This window comes from Sorex fumeus, unplaced genomic scaffold (genome assembly GCF_029834395.1).
Source record: "Sorex fumeus unplaced genomic scaffold, SorFum_2.1 ptg000033l, whole genome shotgun sequence".
NCBI lineage: Eukaryota > Metazoa > Chordata > Mammalia > Eulipotyphla > Soricidae > Sorex > Sorex fumeus.
Window position 1 is genome coordinate 12,888,945 of NW_026606090.1, and position 21,142 is coordinate 12,910,086.

The following is a 21,142-nucleotide window of genomic DNA, read 5'->3' on the forward strand; positions in this document are numbered from 1 at the left end:
GGCAGGGGCCACACCCACCAACTGGTCCCCTGGCGCTGTGTAATCCCATCAACGGCCAAGACCCAGAGGCTATAAAACCCAGCTCCTGGAAGCTTATTATCTCATTCTTACTTTGGACAACCTGGCAGGCTACCGAATGTTACCTGCCCACATGGCAGAGTCTGGCAAACTCCCCCTGGCGTACCCAATATGCCAAATACCAGTAACAATGATGGGTCTCATTCTTCTGACCCTGAAAGAGCCTTGAATATGGCACTTTTTAAAATCTCAGGGCTAGGACGAAGGAGATGTTACTGGGGCCTGCTCGAGGCAATCGACGAACAACTGGATGATTGTGATCATGATCATTTATAGCAGTTATACCAAATAGTTTTTAATTGTTTTACAGATACTATTGATGGGACTTAGGGAGTAATGTTTTGTCCAAGGTCTCATGACTGTCAGTGATGGAGCCAAGGAAGCCAAGTTCAGAGTTTGATCCCTGGCAGCTCCGGGGTAGCCTTGTTGCCCCTCTGGAGTATCTATAGGTGGCACTTATCACCCCTTGAGCACTGCCAGGTGATACTTGTGGTTTGGATCCTAGCACCATGGGGTCTGAGTAGCAGCACTTCATCAAATCAGGCACTAAACCTTCAGGCCTGCACTGGAATGGCCTCGATTAAAAAATGTAAATACATCAACAAGGAGTAAGTGATGAAGCGAGTAAAACCACTTGATCCATGAAACTGAAATAGTTGTTAACAGTGAGAAATAAGATGTCAGTAGAATAGTTACTGCTTTCTCAAAACATTTTTTCTGAAAATATAAATAGAGATATCTTCTTTCCTCTTTTTGATTTTTATTGGGTCAGGGTTATTTACAAAGTTCTTCACAGTAGAGTTGTTTTAGAGATACAATGTTCTAACACCAGTCCCTCCACAGATACCCCCCACTCGCACCTTCTCCGTTTCCCTCCCATCCCCAGCACCCATAGGCAGGCTTTTTTCCCTGCCCATCTTCTTGCAAAACTGGTTTCAGGGCTATGAATTCCCTAATCTGGTAAACTGTTGCTTGTCTGTGAACCCCTTGTATCCTTCAAATTTGAATGATAATCTAGCTGGATAGCATATTCTTGGTGAGCAGTTCATTTCTTTGCGTTTTTTTGTTGTTGTTGTTTGTTTTCTTACTGTATTCCTTCATATCCTCATGGTTTGGAGAGTCTCATTTCATAGATCTACATCTGCATCCCATAGACACATCTTATGGGATTTCCTTTGTAAGTTTCTTTTTTGGTGCTGCTGCTTTCAGTATTTGGATTTTGTCATTTTGAGTACAATGTGTCTTGGAGCTTTCCGAGTTGGGTCTACATTCACTGAGACCCTTTGTATCTCTTGGATCTTGATGCTTAAATTCCTCAACTCTAGGTAATTCTTATCGATGACTTCTATATTATTTCTTCTTCACATTTGCATTCCTGTTCTTTAGAACTTTGATGTCACTGTCACTGTCCTCCCATTGTTCATGGATTTGCTCGAGCCAGGCCCAGTAACATTGTGAGACTTGTTACTGTGTTTGGCATATGGAATACGTCTTGGATAGCTTGCCAGGCTTTGCCTATGAGTCTTGTTCATTTCTGATTCAAACTATCTTCTGCTGTCTGCAGTTTCCTAGCAGGTTCCTCCTCTTCATTTTGGAGCTCCTTGCTCTCCCCCCCCCCCCCCCCCCCCCCCCCGCTCAGCTGCTGTTATTCCACTATTTCCAGCCTCTACTGAGTCTTTTAAAAATATCACTTACCTTGTCCTTCATTTCTGACTAGTCTTTTAAATTTCCACATTATACTTTCTTGTGTTTTGTTGATTACCTGTACCATTGTTTTTTGGAGTTCATTAAAGATCCTCATCATGGTATCACTAAGGTCATTTTTGGAGGATTTACTGAGCTGGTTGGTGGTGTTTTCACTCATTGCACTTCAGGGCTTCAATGTGTTTTTCCCGTGCTCTTGCTGTGCTGGGAGTGAGTCTTTGCTGAGACTTTAAGATGCTGAGGGATTCTCTGCCCATCTCCACTGAATGACAGGAAGCATAAGTGTGAGCTTTGTGTGATTTGTTGAGTAGATCTGTTGTACAGCCTCATGAACAGCTGTGTGCTTCAGGAGCTGTGGGGTGGGCCCTTAATATGACTCAGGTCAGGTGTGGAGGCTCTTGGGACCCAGAAGGAAGAGAGGGGCTCTGCCTCTGCCTTCCAGACCAGGCCCAGTAATGTCAGCCTGAGGCAGATCTCACTTGAGATGGCAGAGCAAGAAGCAGGCCTTTGTAGAAATTTTTGAAAGCAAAGTAAGCAGTCCATCTTTTCATTACCACTAAAGTCATTGTGGCACTTTTTTCCCTCTGATACTTTGTTTTGGCCTGTAAACTACAGCAAAGGTGACTGTGGATTCAGGATTCATGGGACCATGCTTTTAGTAATACCATATTGAAACTTTTGCAAATATTGGAAGTTGGCCCCTCAGTTGCCTTATAAAGAGTGTGATTGAAACTAGTCTTTGCAGAACTTTGTGATTAAACAAGGGGGTGATTTTGGAACTTCTTTCTTTAAAAGATTACTGAACTCTAGGTCCAGAGAGATAGTACATTGGGTAGGACATTTGCCTTGCATGCAGCCAACCCAGGTTAGATCACCACCACATTTGGTCTCTCTTGTATCATCAGAAGTAAGCCCTGAGCACTGTCAGGAGTGGCCCCTCCAAACAAACACAAAAGATTACTTGATTAAAGTTATCTTCATTGCTATATATTTTAGATTTATGGAAGCTGTCCAGAAAACACTATGGAAATCAAAAAAAATTGAAAGTACTTATTGCTCTTAAAAATGGTAATTGTAGGTTTTGTTACAGATATTTTGCCAAAATAAAAACAATGCAAGATATCTGTATTAGTGGACATTTTGGTGTCTTGTTTTATATATAAGAAAGAAGTCTTTTGCAGGGACGGGGTGGTTAGGGTGGATTTGGACCACACCCAACAGTGCTCAGGGGCTATTCCTGACTCTGTCCTAAGGAATCACCACTGGTGGTGCTCAGGGGAATATATGTGGTGCTGGGAATTGAACTGTAGTCAGCTGCATGTAGGGCATGCTTCTTGCATCCTATACTGTCTTATCTCTCTGACCTCAAGTGAACTCACCTAAATAGAATCACATGAAGTGTAGAAATAGCTTATTCAATACAGTGAGTCCTAGTGATTTGTTGAGACCTTTTTATTTTTTAATTTATATTCGTTAATAATTTAATAATAATCCATTTACATTCATTAATTTACATTCTCTCAGTGATAGTAGTTCTTCTCTGGCATTATGAAACTCTGTATTGATAAAATGCTTATAGAAATTAAAAAAACTTTAATGTGACTTGCTTAGTAGTCGTTGGGACCTTCCTTACTGTGTATTTTTCCCTTTGTTCAATTTTTCAGAAGTCTGCCATTCCTAAGGAGTGCCCTGAGATTTTAAAGTAGTTTAGCAACAACTCAAATATTAAGTGTCATAAGGAGCATGATGAGAATATTTCCTGTCCTTGAGGAAATTTATTGTGAAAATAAATAATGGTTCTCAAATTTTTTATCTCATAGCTCTTTATACTCTTAAAAATAATTGAGAACTTTGTTTACATTGGTTTTGTCTTTGACAATTTATTATATTGGGATTAAAACAAGTACAAAAATAGAAATAATTGAGTGTTATATGTAAATCACTTTTTAATGAAAACTAGCTATTTTCTAAAATAAAGATTAATGAGAGGCATTATTTCAAACTTTGCAAATCACTTTAAGGTTTGAGTTAATAGAAGACACTTTTGTTCTCATCTGCTGTTGCCTTTTATTGTATGGTGTTAAAAAGAGGTTTGAGTTATTTTTAATTTTGCATGTATTTGACGAAGTTTTCCCCACCTCGCTTGTTGAAGAGATTTTCCTTGCTACACTTCATGGTTTTGCTCCTTTATCAAAGATTAACTGATCACATTCCTGATATATCTCTGCATCTATTGATTTGATCATATTATTCTAATTTTTTTATTGACAAAAAATAGTGTGTTATGTTGATTAACTTCCAAATGTCAGACTATCCTTGTATCTCTGGATAAATTCTATTTGGTCATGGTGTTTAGTGAGTTGTTGGATTCTATTTGCTAGTATTTTGCACCTCTGTTCATCAGGGATATTGTAATTTTCTTTTTTGGTGGTAACTCTGTCTGCTTTTAGTATCAAGGTGATGTTTGCTTCATAGAAATTGTTTGGGAGTGTTTCTGTTTCTTGGAAGAGCCTGGAAAGGATTGGCAGTAGGTCTTTAAAGATTTGAAAGAATTCACTAGTGAGTCCATCTGGGCCAGGGCTTTTGTTTTTGGGTAGGCTTTTGATTATCATTTCAATTTCTTCAAAAGTGTTAAGTCTTTCAAGTATTCTGTATCTTCTTGGTTTAGCTTCAGGAGGTTATAGGAGTCCAACAATTTATCCATTTCTTCTAAGTTCTCTTATTTCATAGCATAAAGATTCTCAAAGTTATTTCTCATGATGCTTTGAATTTCTGTGTTATCTGTTGTGATGTCCCTTTAATTTCTGATTTGGCTTATTAGGGTGCCCTATCTCTTTCTTTGAATCTTGCTAATGATTTGTTGATCTTGTGTATTAATTAAAGAACCAACTCTTGGTTTCATTGATCTTTTGAGTTGTTTCTTGGATTCCAGTTCATTAATTTTTGCTCTATTTTATTATTTCTTTCCTCCTGCCTTCTTTGAGCTTCCTTTGTTGGGTGATTTTCCAGTTTCTTAGGTTGTGCAATCAAGTGATTTATGTGAGCCTTTTCTTCTTTCCTGATGAATGCTTGCATAGCTATGAACTTTCCTCTTACTATTGCTTTTGCTGTACCGCACAAGTTTATTTCCAGCAATCTTTTAATTTCCTCTTTGATTTCATCATTGACCCACTAGTTGTTCTATAATGAGCTTTTTAATTTCCAAGTGTTTTGAATTGTTTCTCCATTTTTTTGTTTGTAACTTTTATTTTCAGTGCATCACGGTCTGAAAAGATAGTTTGTATGATTTCTGTGCTCTTGACTTTGTAGAAGTATGTTTCGTGTCCCAGCATGTGGTCTGTCATGGAGCGTGCCCATGTGCTTTGGAGAACAATATCTCTTCAGCATTTTGAAGATGAAAAGCCCTATATGTATTTTCTAAACCTCTCTCTTACATTGGACTGGAGTGATAGCACAGTGGGTAGGGCGGTTGCCTTGCACGCAGCCCACACGGCTCACCCGAGTTCGATTCCTCCACCCCTCTTGGAGAGCCTGGCAAGCTACTGAGCGTATCTCGCCTGCACGGCAAAGCCTGGCAAGCTACCCGTGGCGTATTCGATGTGCCAAACACAGTAACAAGTCTCCTGATGGAGACGTTACTGGGCCCGCTCAAGCAAATGGATTAACAACGGGAGGACAGTGCTCAGTGCTCTCTTAAATTTCTTCCTTCAAAGCCAGTATTTCTTTAGTTGATATATTGAGAGATGATAGAGCTGTGTTGCAGTCTCCAGCGACTCTTGTGCTGCTATCAACATCTTTAAAGTCGATAAGCACTTGCTTTAATTATTTTGCTGGTTCCTCATAAATGTTTAGGAGTGTGAGATCTTCTTGATGTACATATTCCTTAATCATTAAGAAATGACCTTTGCTGTCTCTTATAACCTTTTCGAACCAGAAGTCTGTGTCATTTGATACTAAGTATGGCCACCCCATTTTCGTTTTGAGGGAGTTGTTTGTTTGAAGAATTGTCTTCCAACCTTTGACTTTGAGTCTGTGTTTGCGCTCACTCTTCAAGTATGTTTTTGTTGTAGGCAGTAGAATGTTGGGTTCAATTTTCTGATCCATCCTGCCACTTTACTCTTAATTGTTGCATTTAGCCCATTGATATGCAGTTTTGTGGCATCTTTCTACAGGGGTTTCAAATGTTTGTAGGCTTCACCTTATCTTAAAATATACTCCTTAATTCTTCTTGTAAAGATAGTTTGAGTCTGTGAAGTTCCTGAGTTATTATTTATCTCTGAAGTTGTGTATCATTCCTATAAATATGAATTAGAGTCTGAGTGGGTAAAATAGTCTTGGTAAGGTGTTCATTTCATTGAGGGTCCCCCCACCCCCCCCATTATCTTAGAGTCTGAAAGGTTTAGTTCGGTAAATCTACTTAAATCTTAAGCATGTTTCTTTGATCTTGCTGCTTTCAGTGTTCTGTCTTTATCTGTGGTTTTTATCAGTCTGGTAGGATCTCTTTTAGCTGGGACCCTTTGGTCCTCCTGGATCTGGGTACATGCACTCTTTAGCTCCAGGAACTTCTCAGCAGTGATGGCTTTGACTGTTGCTTCTTCATTAGGTCGCCTTCCTTCCTCTCTGGAACCCTGATGATTCTTATGTTTCTCTTGAATTCATCCCAGGTTTCTTTTGTCAACTGTTTTTTTTTTTTTTGTGTGTGTGTGTGTTTATCTTCTGCTGTTCTCTGGAGGTTTTCTGCATTTGACCTTGGAGCTCGGTGATTCTGTCCTCAGCAACTGTTATTCTGCTGCTGACCTTTTAGTGAGTTTTTCATTTCGCCTACCAAGTTTTTTAGTCTTGTCACTTCTGTTTGTAGTTTCCTCATTTCTGCTCTCATATCTTCTTGTATTTCATTGGCAGTCTGATCCATTGTTTCTTTGATCTTAAACATCCCCAATGTTTCCTCTCATCCGAGGGGTTATATAGCTCATCATTACTGGTGAGTCTTCAGGGCTACCATCTTCACTAACTAAGCATGATGGGGCTCTGCATTGCTTTCCCATTGTGACATTTGTAGTCTGAGGGATATTGTGTGTGTGTGTGTGTGTGTGTGTGTGTGTCTAGTTGATTATGGTTAGGATGTATTTATAAAGTTCATGGTGAGATCATGAACTAATGAAGAAATGCTGGGCGCATAGCAGTTGTATGCCTTCTGAACAAGGGAGATTCTGATCTGGGAGACAAAATGAGTAACAAGCAGATCCTGAGTAAGAAGCAGGGCCCTGCCTGATGCCACCATTATGCCTCAGTTTCTTGGGACTGGGTAAAACCTAAATGCATATCTTTAAACTTAAGGGGAAAACTTTTAAATACATAGATATTAATAAATAAGTATGGAAGATGACTTTTCTTTTTGATGAATTTTCTTCTTGATACACCAGATAAGGTGAATGCATTTAGCAGTTTAAATAAGTACAATGATTGTGGCTCTGTTGACAGTCAAAATTAGAACAAAAATGTCTTAAGTTGTGTTTTGCTATAATAAATAAAGACATTTAAAAGCATTCAAAGCACTTTAAGTTTTTCTCTGTTAAAATTTGGAAGTCATAGTTTATAAGATTTAATATTAACCAGGATTGTGCCTCTTAAGTTTTAATTTCAGATGGCTAAAATGCAGAATACATAGGAAAAAAATTTCATCATTAAACTCAGACCTTATTAATAGGTACCAATGATCTTATATTTAATATCGAAGTCTTTTTTGAATGATACCAATTTTATCTTCAGTATTAGGATAAAAATTGTTAATGTCACTTGACTATGGTTAGGAATGCAGGTTTTATTCTAATACCTCATTATGTAAAATAATGTAATTTTTGGGTGGGGGGTTGGGTCCAGACCTGAAAATGCATAGGGATTACTTCTGGCCCACACTCAGGAATCACTGCTAGTGCTCCAGGGACCTTATGGGATGCTGGGAATTGAACCTGGCTTGGTTACATGCAAGGTAGACACCCTACCTGCTCTGGTTCCAAAATCACTTGATTGTTTCTCACACACTGTTTAGGGGAAGAATATTATGAGGTATTCATAATAGTAAGAACACCAAAAACTCAAAACCCGTTATCTTTAGAATCATTGCAGTTTTCTTTTTTATTGCCTGTAGGATAAGACACTTTTGTCCTTCCTGCATAGCCTCGGGTAGCTTATGTATATTGGGTTGCTCCCATTACAGTGTTCACATTCCTTTTTGTTTATTTGTAACTTCTTTCTTTGTGCTCTGTTGACTAGTAAGTATTGTTTTTCTCTTCTCCCTGTGTCCTTTGCATAGTTTATTCAGAGTAATATCCTTTTTGTATGGACACAAGATGACAGTATATGCTGTGCTTTTGTTATGTGACTTTCAGTGATATTTTCCTCCCAGGAATCTGTTCTCTCACCTAAGCCTCAGCTGCATTTCTTCCTAGCGGCCCCTAAAAGAAGGGTCTCGATGAGGGACTGGATGGAACCAGGGCAAGTGGTGAACTGTGTGCAGTCCTGGCATTGAGATGGGCCTGGCCAAAGTGCCATAATGAAAAAAGAGGTTGGTTATGGACAAATGCTGTCATGATCCAAAAAGTAGTAACTAGATTCGCACCCTGCTAGGGTTAGGAATGATTAATCTGGCCAGATTGCTGTAGTCTGAGTCTGTGGTAAGATGTTCCCAGGAGAGCTGCCCTACAAGCCTCAATGTTATCTCTTACTGTGTCCATACAGAAATAACTAGTATTGGGGCCAGAGCGATAGTACAGTGGGTAGGGCATTTGCCTTGCACGCAGCCGACCTGGGTTCAATCCTGGCATCCCATATGGTCCCCTAAGCACTGCCAGGAGTAATTCTTGAATGCAGAGCCAGGAGTAACACCCCCCAAAACCCAAGCAATGCTGGTTGTGACCCAAAAAGCAAAAAAATAAGTAAATTTAAAAAAAAATAACTAGTATTAAATTGTTGATAGAGTTATTGGACTGAGGAAAGGAGAAAAACACCTTAGGAGGTATTTTGTCCTTGGGCAGTCAGGAAGGGCTTTGGTGTACCTCTTAGTGGTGTTTCCTTTGAACCTGGTGGGCTCTCAGTAAGGGCTTTCTTATGTTGATTTGGCTACCAGACTGGGTGCAGTGTCAGCCCAGAGTGCTGGGGAGTTGGAGAGGCCAGAGAGCTGGAGAGAGGAGAGGGAGGCTGGGCAGCAAGATGGACCATGGAGAGGCTAGCAAGGGGGAGAGAGAGAGGATGTAGAAGAAGAATACAGGAGCAGGCATGTGGAGAGAAAGATCCCAGGCTGCGAGATGAAGTGTGGAGAGATGAGCAGGAGAGACAGAAGGAGACCGGAATGAGGGGCAGTGTGAGACTAGAATGGGGGGCTCAGAGAGACTGTGGCAGGCACATGGGGAGAATGGAATAAAAGGCAGCTGATCAACCAACTGGCTTGGCCCTTGTCTCCTCCACCGCCTGCCCCGTGTCCCGGGCTGCCCTGGCTGGGCAAGTGGTCTGGGGCTCACCCTGAATGCTGGCGGCTGGGGGAAGAGCAGTTGGGGCCTCCCCCTGGCCGCTCCCTAAAGAATTTATATAGTGACCCATCTGTACATCACTGTCTTTTTCAAGCCACTCTCAATTCTTGCCTAGACTATAGTAGAAATAACTCTTTGACAGTTCTCTTTACTCATCAATCCAATTTTCACATACCTGATTACCCTTTTAAAACTTTAGTAGATACAAGTAATTTCTCTTTTAGATAGATTCCCTTGCAGTGAAACCCAAATTTCTTATCCATGACTACCCGAAGTTGTGGCAGGTACTAGTAGTAAGATGATACATATCTGTGGAAACTTTTGGGGATTTTTTTTTTTTTTTAGAGCTGAGTTTCTACAGATAACTTGTCTTCCCGTTGTTCATCAATTTGCTCGAGCAGGCACCAGTAACATCTCCATTGTGAGACTTGTTACTGTTTTTGGCATATTTAATATGCCACGGGGAGCTTGCCAGGCTCTGCTGTGCGGGCAGATACTCTTGGTAGCTTGCCAGGCTCTTTGAGAGGGACGGAGGAATCCAACCCAGGTTGGTCACGTGCAAGGCAAATGCCCTATCCGCTGTGCTATTGCTTCATCTTAAAGTATTTTTCCTTCTATTTTATACATATTTACTTAGTTCACAGCAGGTAGGGCGTTCGCCTTACAAGCGGCCAACATGGCTGACCCGAGTTCGATTCCTCCGCCCCTCTCGGAGAGCCCGGCAAGCTACTGAGAGTATTCGATATGCCAGACACAGTAACAACAAAGTCTCCAATGGAGACGTTACTGGGCCCGCTCGAGCAAATCAACGATCAACGGGAGGGCCTTTACCTTTACCTTTACTTAGTTCACATATGCATAAATGGAGGAAAATAGGACATTCCTACCTGTTTTTTTTTTTAAGATGCTAGTTTCTGACTGTTACACAAGAAGTGACAGTATCGAGGTATTGTTATCTCAATTAAGACCTAATAAAGCGGGAAAGAACGTATTAGCTTAAAAAGATAAAACTGCTAATAATTGTAGTTTTCATACAACAATTTATTATAGTTATTCGTCGATTGCCTCGAGCAGGCCCCAGTAACGTCTCTTTCATCCTAGCCCTGAGATTATATTCAAGGCTCTTTAGGAGAATGAGACCCATCATTGTTACTGGTATTTGGCATATTTGGTACGCCACGGGGAGTTTGCCAGACTCTGCCCTGTGGGCAGGCTACATTCGATAGCCTGCAAGTTTGTCCAAAGTAGGAATGAGATAATAAGGCCCTCCCGTTGATCATCGATTTGCTTGAGCGGGCCCAGTAACGTCTCCATGGGAGACTTTGTTGTTACTGTGTCTGGCATATCGAGTATGTCACGGGGAGCTTGCCAGGCTCTGCTGTGCGGGCGAGATACTCTCGGTAGCTTGCGGGGCTCTCCGAGAGGGGCGGAGGAATCGAACTCGGGTCGGCCATGTTGGCTGCGTGCAAGGCAAACGCCCTACTGCTGTGCTATCGCTCCAGCCCGAGATAATAAGATGTCATAAAAAAGATGTTCTGATAAGATGTTGCGGCTGTGCGGTTCCGGGAGCTGGATTTTATAGCCTCTGAGTCTTGGCTGCTGATGGGATTACACGGCGCCAGGGGGCCAGGTGGTGGGTGTGACCCCTGCCTACTGGAATTTGGAGGATCTGGGTGGAGGATGCTCGACTCCAATCCGAGTAGGCTTGGAGATCTCGGCCCCGGAACCCGCGTGGATTTGTCTCTCTGCCAGTACCTTCATGTGTGCGGAGAGTGGTCTCAGCATGGTGGTGGCTGGTCCTGGAGGTCTTCGGCTGCCAAAGCCCTGGTCGGGGCGGGGAGGAAAGCTCAACCCGCTCCCCTCCAAGGGGCCCCGGCGAGGAACAGCCAGTATTATTCTCAATTTCATTACTGCAATTTAAATTATCACTGGTTATTTTTCCCCTTTATTGATCTTGCTAAGTCTTCATCATGTTGAAATTTGCATGATATTGTTGCTTTTTGATTTTTTTAATGTCCTTTATACTTCTTACTTTTCTAAGTGTTTTCAGGGCATAACACAGCTTGACCGCCCCTTCCACCCTTTTCTGAGTATTCTGATGCTTATTAGTGGTCTGGTTTTTATATTTCCATATTTTCAAATACCTGTATACCCACATTGTGCAATCATTTTTAAAATTTCACATTCCTCATATCAATAATTTAAACTTTAATTGTTTTTACTTAACTACATCATTAGTTTGATTACCAGTCCCAAGAGTAGATATTTTGGTATTTATCTTTAATTCTTTTCAGACCTTTAGCTACCAGATCATCACAGTATTTATTGGGTTTGTTTTTTTGTTTTTGGGACACACCTGGCAGTGCTCAGGAATTAGTCCTGGCTCTGCATTCAGGAATTACTCCTGGTAGTGCTCTGGGAACCATTTGGGATGCTGGGGATTGAACCCAGGTCGGCCATGTGCAAAACAAATGCCCTACCTACTGTGCTGTCTCTCCAGCCTCATCACAGCATACTTGTAGCATCCATACATTCCTTTTCAGTCCCCCTAGTATAATGTCAACTGTTGTGATTTGTGTTCAATTTGATATGCCTAAACATTACATAACCTTTATCTCTTAAAATCCAGTAGATGGATTTCATACCTATAATTTTGCACTTTGAAGCATGAAAATAAATACATTGGACAGGAGTTTATCCTCATTCTTTTTGCATATCAAGCATAATTGCCCAGCAATTATATTTTAAAAATGTTTCTTTGATTTAATTCCCCAAAGATTAAAGGAAGGATGTTCTTAGTTCTGGGAGATCAGAGAATGGCATTCATATAAAAAGAAAGAAAAAAAGAGAAAAAAAGAAAGCACTACCTTTATACTGCTGTAGAACATGGTCATATTTGTTGAGATTGCTAAAGAAATTTTGATGTTTCTTTTTACAAAATTGTATAAATGCATATTTTTCATTCTTTTTAGGTTTTGGAAGAAAGGATGTCGTAGAACACTTACTACAGATGGGTGCTAATGTCCATGCTCGTGATGATGGAGGTCTTATTCCACTTCATAATGCTTGTTCTTTTGGCCATGCTGAGGTTGTGAGTCTGTTACTATGCCAAGGAGCTGATCCAAATGCCAGAGATAACTGGAACTATACCCCTCTGCATGAAGCTGCGATTAAAGGGAAAATTGACGTATGCATTGGTAAGTATTTTTTGATGATATCTAATTTGTATGATCAATCTGGTGATATAATATTTTATTTATTTATTTATTTTTATTTAGATTTTTATTAGTGAAACACCATGAGGTACAGTTGTAGATTTACAAATTTTTGTGCTTGGTTTCAGTTATACAACGATCGAATACCCATCCCTTCACCAGTGCCCATTCTCCACCACCACTGATCCCGGTATCCCACCCACCTCCCACCCCCCCCTCCCACTCTGTGGCAGGGCATTCCCCCCTTGTTCTCTCTTTCCTTTTGGGTGCTGTGGTTTGCAAAAGAGGCATTGAGTGGCAATCATATTTGTGACATAATATTTTAAATGCAAATATATTATTGTTACTTGCTTTTTACTGTGAAAATAGTTATTACCCCAGAAGCAAATAGAGAAGGCTACGTTTGCTTAGATCTCTTTTTCCATCACAAAGGAAGTAGAGAGACAGTAATCTAAAGTTGGTCAAGAACAAGATGCACAGCATTAATTCTTCAAGTGCAAGTCAAATGCTGACTTATACAGAGCTAAATGTGATGGGTTGCTGTTATCGAATCTAGTTAATCTATCATCTCTTTTGAAGACTACAAATTTTCCATCTTAACATAAATAAGAGTTATAAGGTACACGTTCTTACAGAATTACATAACATATTAGATCCTTAAATTGATTCTAGGAAGTACACTTAGTACTAAGGCAAAGATGTTATGTTGCTGAAAAAGAGCATTAGCCATTTTATTGGTACTGGAAAGCTTTGAGTGATTCAAATAAAGTGGTTCAGTTTGATGTCTTCAATTTAGACTATATACTAGAGAAAAAAGCAGTCTCAAACAAAACTTTTCAATCACTTCATGTATTGAGATTATATTAAACTGTATTCAGCATTTTTCTCATATATATGTATATATATTTCCGTATGTATGAATTTATGTATTTAGATCTTGCTTCTTCATTGTATAAAATCTCTTGATTTGAAATCTAAAACAAGCTTCTAAGGCTGTGGTCTTCACCCACTATCCATAGATGGTGCTGGTCTATAGCTGTAGAACCACTGGTCTGTTACCTTCACGGTTAAGACAGGTGTTGTTGATCTGCAGGTGTAAAAATGTTGAAGAACCTAGAGGACAGATGTACATTGTCCTGAGGATATTATGTTTCTCAAGTGGTAGATACTTGTTTAGCTCATACCAGATTTACGTATGTTTTGCTTTGATAACCATTTTAATCAGTTTTCCTATAAAACAACTCAGCTATATCATTTATATTGCTTGTCATCTTGTTACTCATTGATTTGCTTGAACAGGTGCCAGTAACATCTCCATTTGTTCCTGTCACGTGCTAGTGTAGCCTTACTGATTTTCGATGCTTTGTCGAATGAGATGGTGTCCCTGATTCTTGATCATTGATGGAGGGGGTGCCAGCTATTGTAGATAAATGATAAATAGAGAAGGGGCCAGCTATTGTAGATAAGTGAGGAGTAGGAAGTTTCACTGACTGCAGTGGTGCACCGCCTCATCGTGGCAAGGGGTTGGCAACAGTGCCAACTGGTGAAGAGCGAACCAACATGCCACCCGCACGGCAGAGCCTAGCAAGCTATCCGTGGCGTATTCGATATGCCAAAAACATCAACAAAAATGGGCCTCATTCCCCTGACCCTGAAAGATCCCCCAATACAGCAGCGTTGAGAAGGACGAGCAAGGCTGCTAAGATCTCAGGGCCGAACTAGGCCGCCAAAATGAAGAAGGACTAAAATCACTGTCTGCACTTTTAATGCACATATGCTGGCATTAGAAGCATCCATCGAGGACCTGATGCTGCAAGCGCAGAAGATCAAGTCTGACAGAGACAAGAAAGCATCGATCACATCATACCATTTTTGACACTGGAGAAGAACTATTCTTGGAACATGTGACTGGTAGGTGGTGTTGGTGTCCTCATCAACACAAACTTGGCCATGAGCATTGATTCATTTGAATGCCTTACAACCCGAATTGGACACTTAGATTTGAATGAGACGCTTACGTGTGTCATTGCTGGCAGTTTCTATCGTCATTGTCTATGCACCAATATCCAACTACGATGAAGAAGAAATTGAGAAGTTCTGCATGGAGCTGGAGAAGTTCTGTACAAAAGACCACACCTTCTACAAGATCATTGTTGGTGATTGTAACGCCAAGATATGAACTCCACATTGGGACCCATGACTTAGAATGGAAAAAACAGGGTGAGAGACTGTCAGAGTTTATCATGTTGACCAAGATCATCCATGGTAACTCGCAGTTCCAGAAGTCTGAATCTAAATGTTGGACATGGGAGTCTCCCGGTGGACAGTTCCGCAACAAAATTGACCACATCATATTCAAGTCATGGTTTTACCAGAACGATGTCGCTGTTGTCCCAAAATTCCAAACAGAATCAGACCACCTTCTCTTTTGTGTGAAATTCTGCTTCACAGAGTTGGGAGAAAGGGCTGCAAAGTTTAAGAAGAGAACTCCCAGAACAACTACCAACTGGGAGCTCTTTGACAATATTGCAGCAACACGGGAAGATGTTGTTGTTGACAACATCGATGAGGAATATGATTGACTGGTTCAGCACCTCCATGATTATGCGAGGAATGCTGAGTGAGAAAGCCACAAACAGACGCCTGTCTTCGGAAACTATCGAGCTCATTCGCCAATGTGGTTTGGCACGAGCCTCAGGCAGTCACAAGCTAATGGCCGAGCTCACAAAGCTGTGCAGAGAAGCAATAAAGGAAGACCTCAAAGAGAGAAGAGCAGCATTGTTGGCCAATGCGGCAGAAGTTGGGAAAAATATTCACAATGCCCTCCTCCCCTTCACCAACTACATGACCAAGATGACTGCCCTTCAATGTCCTGATTGATCTATCACATCATCCAGAAGGGCAGTGGAATAGGTTATCCACAACTTCTATTCAGATCTCTTCAATAGCCACGTCCACCTACCCACATACGAAATTTCGTGGGATGGATATGTCGTTCCCAACGTTCTCCCTTCCGAAATCCAAAATGCCATTTCATCGATAACGAAGCATACAGCACCTGGTCCAGATAAGGTCACACCCGGATACCTGAAGAATCTGCTGCCAGTACTTGTAAATACACTGGCTCGGCTCTTCACACCTTCCCTGTCTGAATGCAGGGTTTCATCCCAATGGAAAAGCAACAGGACTGTTCTGTTGTACACGAAGGGAGACATCCACGATATTGGCAATTATCTGATCTGCCTGTTTGTTGTCTGTCGTCTACAAGTTGTTCACTCGCGTCATTCTGAATAGGATTGGCAGAACACTACACAAAAGACAACCATGTGAGCAAGCTGGGTTCCAGAAAGGACTCAACACTATCGACCTTATCAACATGATAACCAAGCTCATTGAAGTTTCACGAGAGTTCAAGATGCCACTCTGTATAACATTCATTGATTTAAAGAAGGCCCTTGATTCTGTTGAGACTGAAGTGGTCATTGAAGCTTGAATCCCTAGCCAAACAGTGCGCTCAAACCAGTACATCAGGATCCTTGTGAGCTTTATTACGGATTCATCACCAGGATCTCACCATTCTACAAGGTAGTGATCATTGACGTAAAGAGAGGGGTTCGACAGGGTGATACTATTTCACCAAAACTCTTCATTGCCACCCTCGAGAACATCATGTAAAGGCTGGAATGGGATGGAATGGGAGCGAAGATAGACAATCAGCAACTACACCACCTCCGGTTTGCTGATGACATCGTTCTATAACACCAAACCTCAGCCAAGCGGCACGAATGTTGGCCGACTTTGACCTTGAGCGTGGAAAGGTTGGACTGCAGCTGAATCTCACGAAGACAATGTTCATGAGAAATGGACTAGTCACTAACCTTTCATTTGCTCTCAATGGAATGAATATCTCTGAATGCAGCAGTTATGTGTACCTAGCTCAAGAACTCAACATGACAAACGACCTGGCACTTGAGCTGTGTAGGAGGAGGAGAGCGGTGTGGAACACCTTCAAGAGCATTGAAGAAGAGGACGAAGAATCTCAGGCTCCGGGCACATCTTTTCGACTCCACCGTTCTTCCTGCACTAACAGACGCCACAGGGACCTGGGCCCTATGAAAACAGTCTGCTATTCAGGTCTCCCAAAGAGGAATAGGAAGAGCTGTCACTGTCACTGTCATCCTGTTGTTCATCGATTGCCTCCAGCAGGCCCCAGTAACGTCTCTTTCGTCCTAGCCCTGAGATTTGAAAAAGTGCCACATTCGAGGCTCTTTCAGGGTCAGGAGAATGGAGACTCCATTGTTACTGTTTTTTTGGCATATTGAATACACCACGGGGAGTTTGTCAGACTGCCGTGTGGTCAGTATACTTTTGGTAGCCTGCCAGGTTCTCTAGAGTAAGCACTAGATAATAATCCTGCTTCCGGGAGCAGGGTTTTATAGTCTTTGGTCTTGGCCGTTGATGGGATTGCACAACACTGGGCTGGGGGCAGTTTGTGCGTGTAACGCCTACATACTGGAAGATGTGGGATCTGGATGGAGGAGGCCCCAGTCCCAATCTGAGCAGGCTTAGAAGAACTATGCTTGGAATATCATGTTTCACTCAAGTGAAAGAAGGAATCTGAAATCCAGCAATATATATTATTTAAAAATTTAAAGTTATGGTCCCATTACCAAGGTTTCTCCTATTCCAATCTCTAACCTGTTTTTTTGTTTTCTCCTCAAATTATTGCGATGCTTAGCTATATATAACTATCACATTCTGTATCATTTCAATAATCGTGTCTGGTTTTTTGTTTGCAGTCTTCTCCATTTCTAATTTTTTTTTCATCTCCACCGTTGTCTCTCACTAAATAAACAACCTCCTGGACCAAATAGTTAAATAAAACGGCTTTTTAAAACTTGAGCTTATATTCTGAAATTTTATTCTGTAAATGCTTTTAATATGTTACTGAAACAAAATCATGCCTGCCTTATCATGCCTGCCTTCTTCCCTTCCTAATTTTCTTCTGCAAAGTACATATTGAAAAGTGCCTTTCTGTTTTTTAAATCTAGGTTTTCTTGAAATGAGGGGCTAGATCTAGTACTTGAATCTTTTAAGGAATGGATTTTTATATTTCCCCAGTCTCACACTCCTCAGTGGGCTTTGGCACATACAACTTTCCATCTGGTTCAGTTATTGTGCTTTAAAAATGTTACTTTAAAAATGTTGAGGGAAGGGAAAGGGCACCTTTGAAACTACAATCAAAATATAATTGGGCGACAGCTGTTATTAAAGCATGTAACATAGTTACTATGAAATAAGATTGGTTGTAAACTCTTCTGTACTCCTAAATTAGCTCTCAGGAACCTATTAGGATGGTTTTTAAGTTTATTAAAACGGTTGATTGCTTATATGTTTCTCTTTGTGAATTTTAGTATAGTTGGGGAACTCTAAAATGTTTATGTGGGATAATTTTCTACTTCGGGATTGCTGGATGAAAAAATTGAATATTGTATGCCTCGTTCTACCCTTTTAGATCAAGTCTGAGGAGTTTGACAGATCAATTTGCAAAGTTTTAAAAAGGATTTTCCTAGGACCTGAGATTACAGCAAGTAAAGTGCTTATCTTGCACACAGCTGAGTCAAACTTTGCCAGATATGGCACCCAAAACAAAGAATTTTCCTTGATAATGAAACTCATAATTTTTTATGTGATATAGAATAACAAACACATTTGATTTTTTTTTTTTTTTGTCTTGGGGCACACCTGGCAGTGCTCAGAGGTTACTCCTGGCTCTGCACCCTTGGGAGTGCTTGGGAGACCATTTGGGATGCTGGGAATTGAGCCCTGGCCAGCTGTATGCAGGGCAAGCACCTTACCTACTGTACCAGCTCTTTAGTCCCCAAGAAACACATTTGGTATTGCTTTGTTTTGTTTTATGTTTTTAAATTGTATTTTTACAAAGTTGTTCACAATAATTTATTACATTTAATATTCCAACACCAATCCCACCACCATTACACCTTCCCATCACCGTATTGTGAATGTTTCCACCCTGATCCCCAAAACCTGCCCCCAAAGCAGGACCTAAATAATTTACTTTGTATTGCTTGTTTTGAATAATCTGCTAAAAATGATCCAAAAAAATTTTCATAGAGGAAAGTGTATGAAGATTGTTGTATTTTACCCTGAAACCATTAAGTCTTTATATAACAGATTACTAACATGTTGTTAAAGATTGAGCCATTGTGCTTATATATATGTGTATATATATATATATAATTTTTTTTTCTTTTAAGATAGGTTGCCTTCTGCTTTACACCCCATCAAATGTAGTGTGCTATTCTTGGTACATCAGTGGTGTAGAGTATGAGATTTGTGGTCACGTGTTCTAGGAATGCTAAAATTTTAACATTTGGTATTTTTAAAGGTAGAGCCAAGGGCCAGGAAGATAGCCCCGTGGGTATTTACTTCTTTGCAGGCAGAAAGCCTGAATTCTCTCCTGGTATCACTAAGACCCTGATTACTTCCTGGAGCAACTCCTGAGCACAGAGCAGGAGTAGCCCTGGAGCACTTCCAGGTGTGAACCAAAAATCACGATCACGATCATCCTGTTGTTCGTCGATTGCCTCGAACGGGCCCCAGTAACGTCTCCTTCGTCCTAGCCCTGAGATTTTAAAAAGTGCCATATTCAAGGCTCTTTCAGGATAAGGAGAATGAGACCCCTCATTGTTACTGGTATTTGGCATATTGGGTACGCCACGGGGAGTTTGCCAGACTCTGCCGTGTAGGCAGGTTACATTCGGTAGCCTGCCAGGTTGTCCACAGTAAGAACCAAAAATAAGACAACAATAAAAAATACTAAGTGTAGAACCAAATCACAGTACCAGAAGTAGGGAAGTAGAAAGATAGATGGAAAGGTAGAAAAGTGTAGAAAAACAGACTGCTGCAAAGCACACGTGTTGCTCTTATATCCTGATCCCACCAGCTATATCTGTATGAGATGAGGGTTCAGTATGGTTCCACTAGCCATGCTTTGAAGAGTTTTTGGAAGATTAGCATGGTAGTCCATTTAAAGTACTGGGGAAGGTGAACATAAATATTGATTTTTCTCAATATTATTTTTATGATCTTTACTTGAATTATGAGTAGTCTGTGATGTAGAATTCTGTTTCTTCTATTTGCCTATTATTAACATCAAAAATAAAATGCCAGTTTAGAATATGCCAGACTTCAGGAAAACTGTGGTAGGATTCTTGCTTTGCATGCCTGTGCTCATGAGCTTATTCTTTGGTTCTGTAAGAAATTGTGATCCATGATATCCTGAGACAGCCCCCAGTAAGCACCACAACTAAGTGAGACAGTACTTCAAACTACTCTGGAGAGCATGAATTTGATCTGAGTGTAGGCTTAAGTGATACTAAGGATTTACTCCATTCTTTTTGGTTAATGTTGCTGCAGAGAGACTATTACAAGTAATAATACCTGTTTGACTATTTTTTTTTGAACCAGGGTCTATTCAAAGAAGGGAAGTGTGAGCAATTAGAACATGTGTCCAGAATTGCTAAAATTGCTCATAAATATCCAAATGAAAAATACCCTCCAGGAAAATAAAAATTAAATTTGATTGTGGAAGAAAGTTCATAGCACTAAAAACAAAAATAATCTGTTTGATGAAGTTGATAAAAAAGATGAAGTAAAAACTACCCTAGTAATTAGTAATTATATTAGTAACCTGTAATCTAGAAGATCATATGAGAGAAATAATCCCCAGCATAGATCAGAATGTTAGTATATGGAAATCCTGAAAATCAAGGAGGGGAATTAACCAAGGAGGCAACATTATTTTAAACTCTTAAAAGTGTTAGGAGTTCCAGGAAAAAAAGAAAGAAAATATCTGATGGAAGAAATCACTTATGATTCAATAAATGATAAGCAACAAATCCCAAGTCATGAGATTGATAAATGATAAGCAACAAATCCCAAGTCCTGAGATTGAAGGACTCATGGAGATGCATGCTGTATTGATGAGAAAAGACACATTGAGGAATGTAAATATGCACTGAAGTTCTCCAGGCAGAAAGAATGAGTTGTCTGTGGACCTAAAACCCCACAAATTATCTTCTGGAGATGAGAACGTGGGTGATTAAAAATGGTTTGCATCTTCCCTTTCTCCTTCTTGCCGTGTGCTCTAAATCTTCAGTGTTTATGTCTTACTTTTACAATGAAATCAAATAAAGGATACTAAAATAAAAAAAAAAAAAGAAGGAGGTGTCTGTTAAGGGGAAAAGGCAGCAAAGGGCCTTGCCACTTACAACCCTGAAAGCTGGAAGACTGCTGAGTAAAAGGGGTTAAGCCATAATTCCCTTGATAAAGAGCTGTTCTTTGGGGACTACAGTTGAATTGAGCAAGTGACGTTATTTTAGAGAAACGAATTCTACCATCTGCTTTTTTTTTCTTGTTTTCAAATAATTCTTGACTCTGTCTTACTATACAGAGACTAACAGGTTCCTTACTGTATATCTTTCTTAGAATTTCAAATGCAGACTGCTACCTAAAATTTAATAATTAGCTCTTTAAGAATACTGGTTGGAGTCAGAGAGACTTAGGTCTTTGAATAAATTACTCTCTTCCAATTAT

At 40.4% G+C, this 21,142-nt stretch overlaps 1 protein-coding gene across 1 annotated transcript in view; it reads left to right on the forward strand.

The window, feature by feature from the left end:
• TNKS (tankyrase) overlaps positions 1-21,142 on the forward strand; it is a 191,223-nt gene that overhangs the window by 11,506 nt on the left and 158,575 nt on the right. Inside the window, exon 2 of the mRNA XM_056116682.1 lies at positions 12,281-12,505. Coding sequence (XP_055972657.1) covers positions 12,281-12,505 — 225 coding nt within the window. The remainder of the gene's footprint in view (positions 1-12,280; positions 12,506-21,142) is intronic.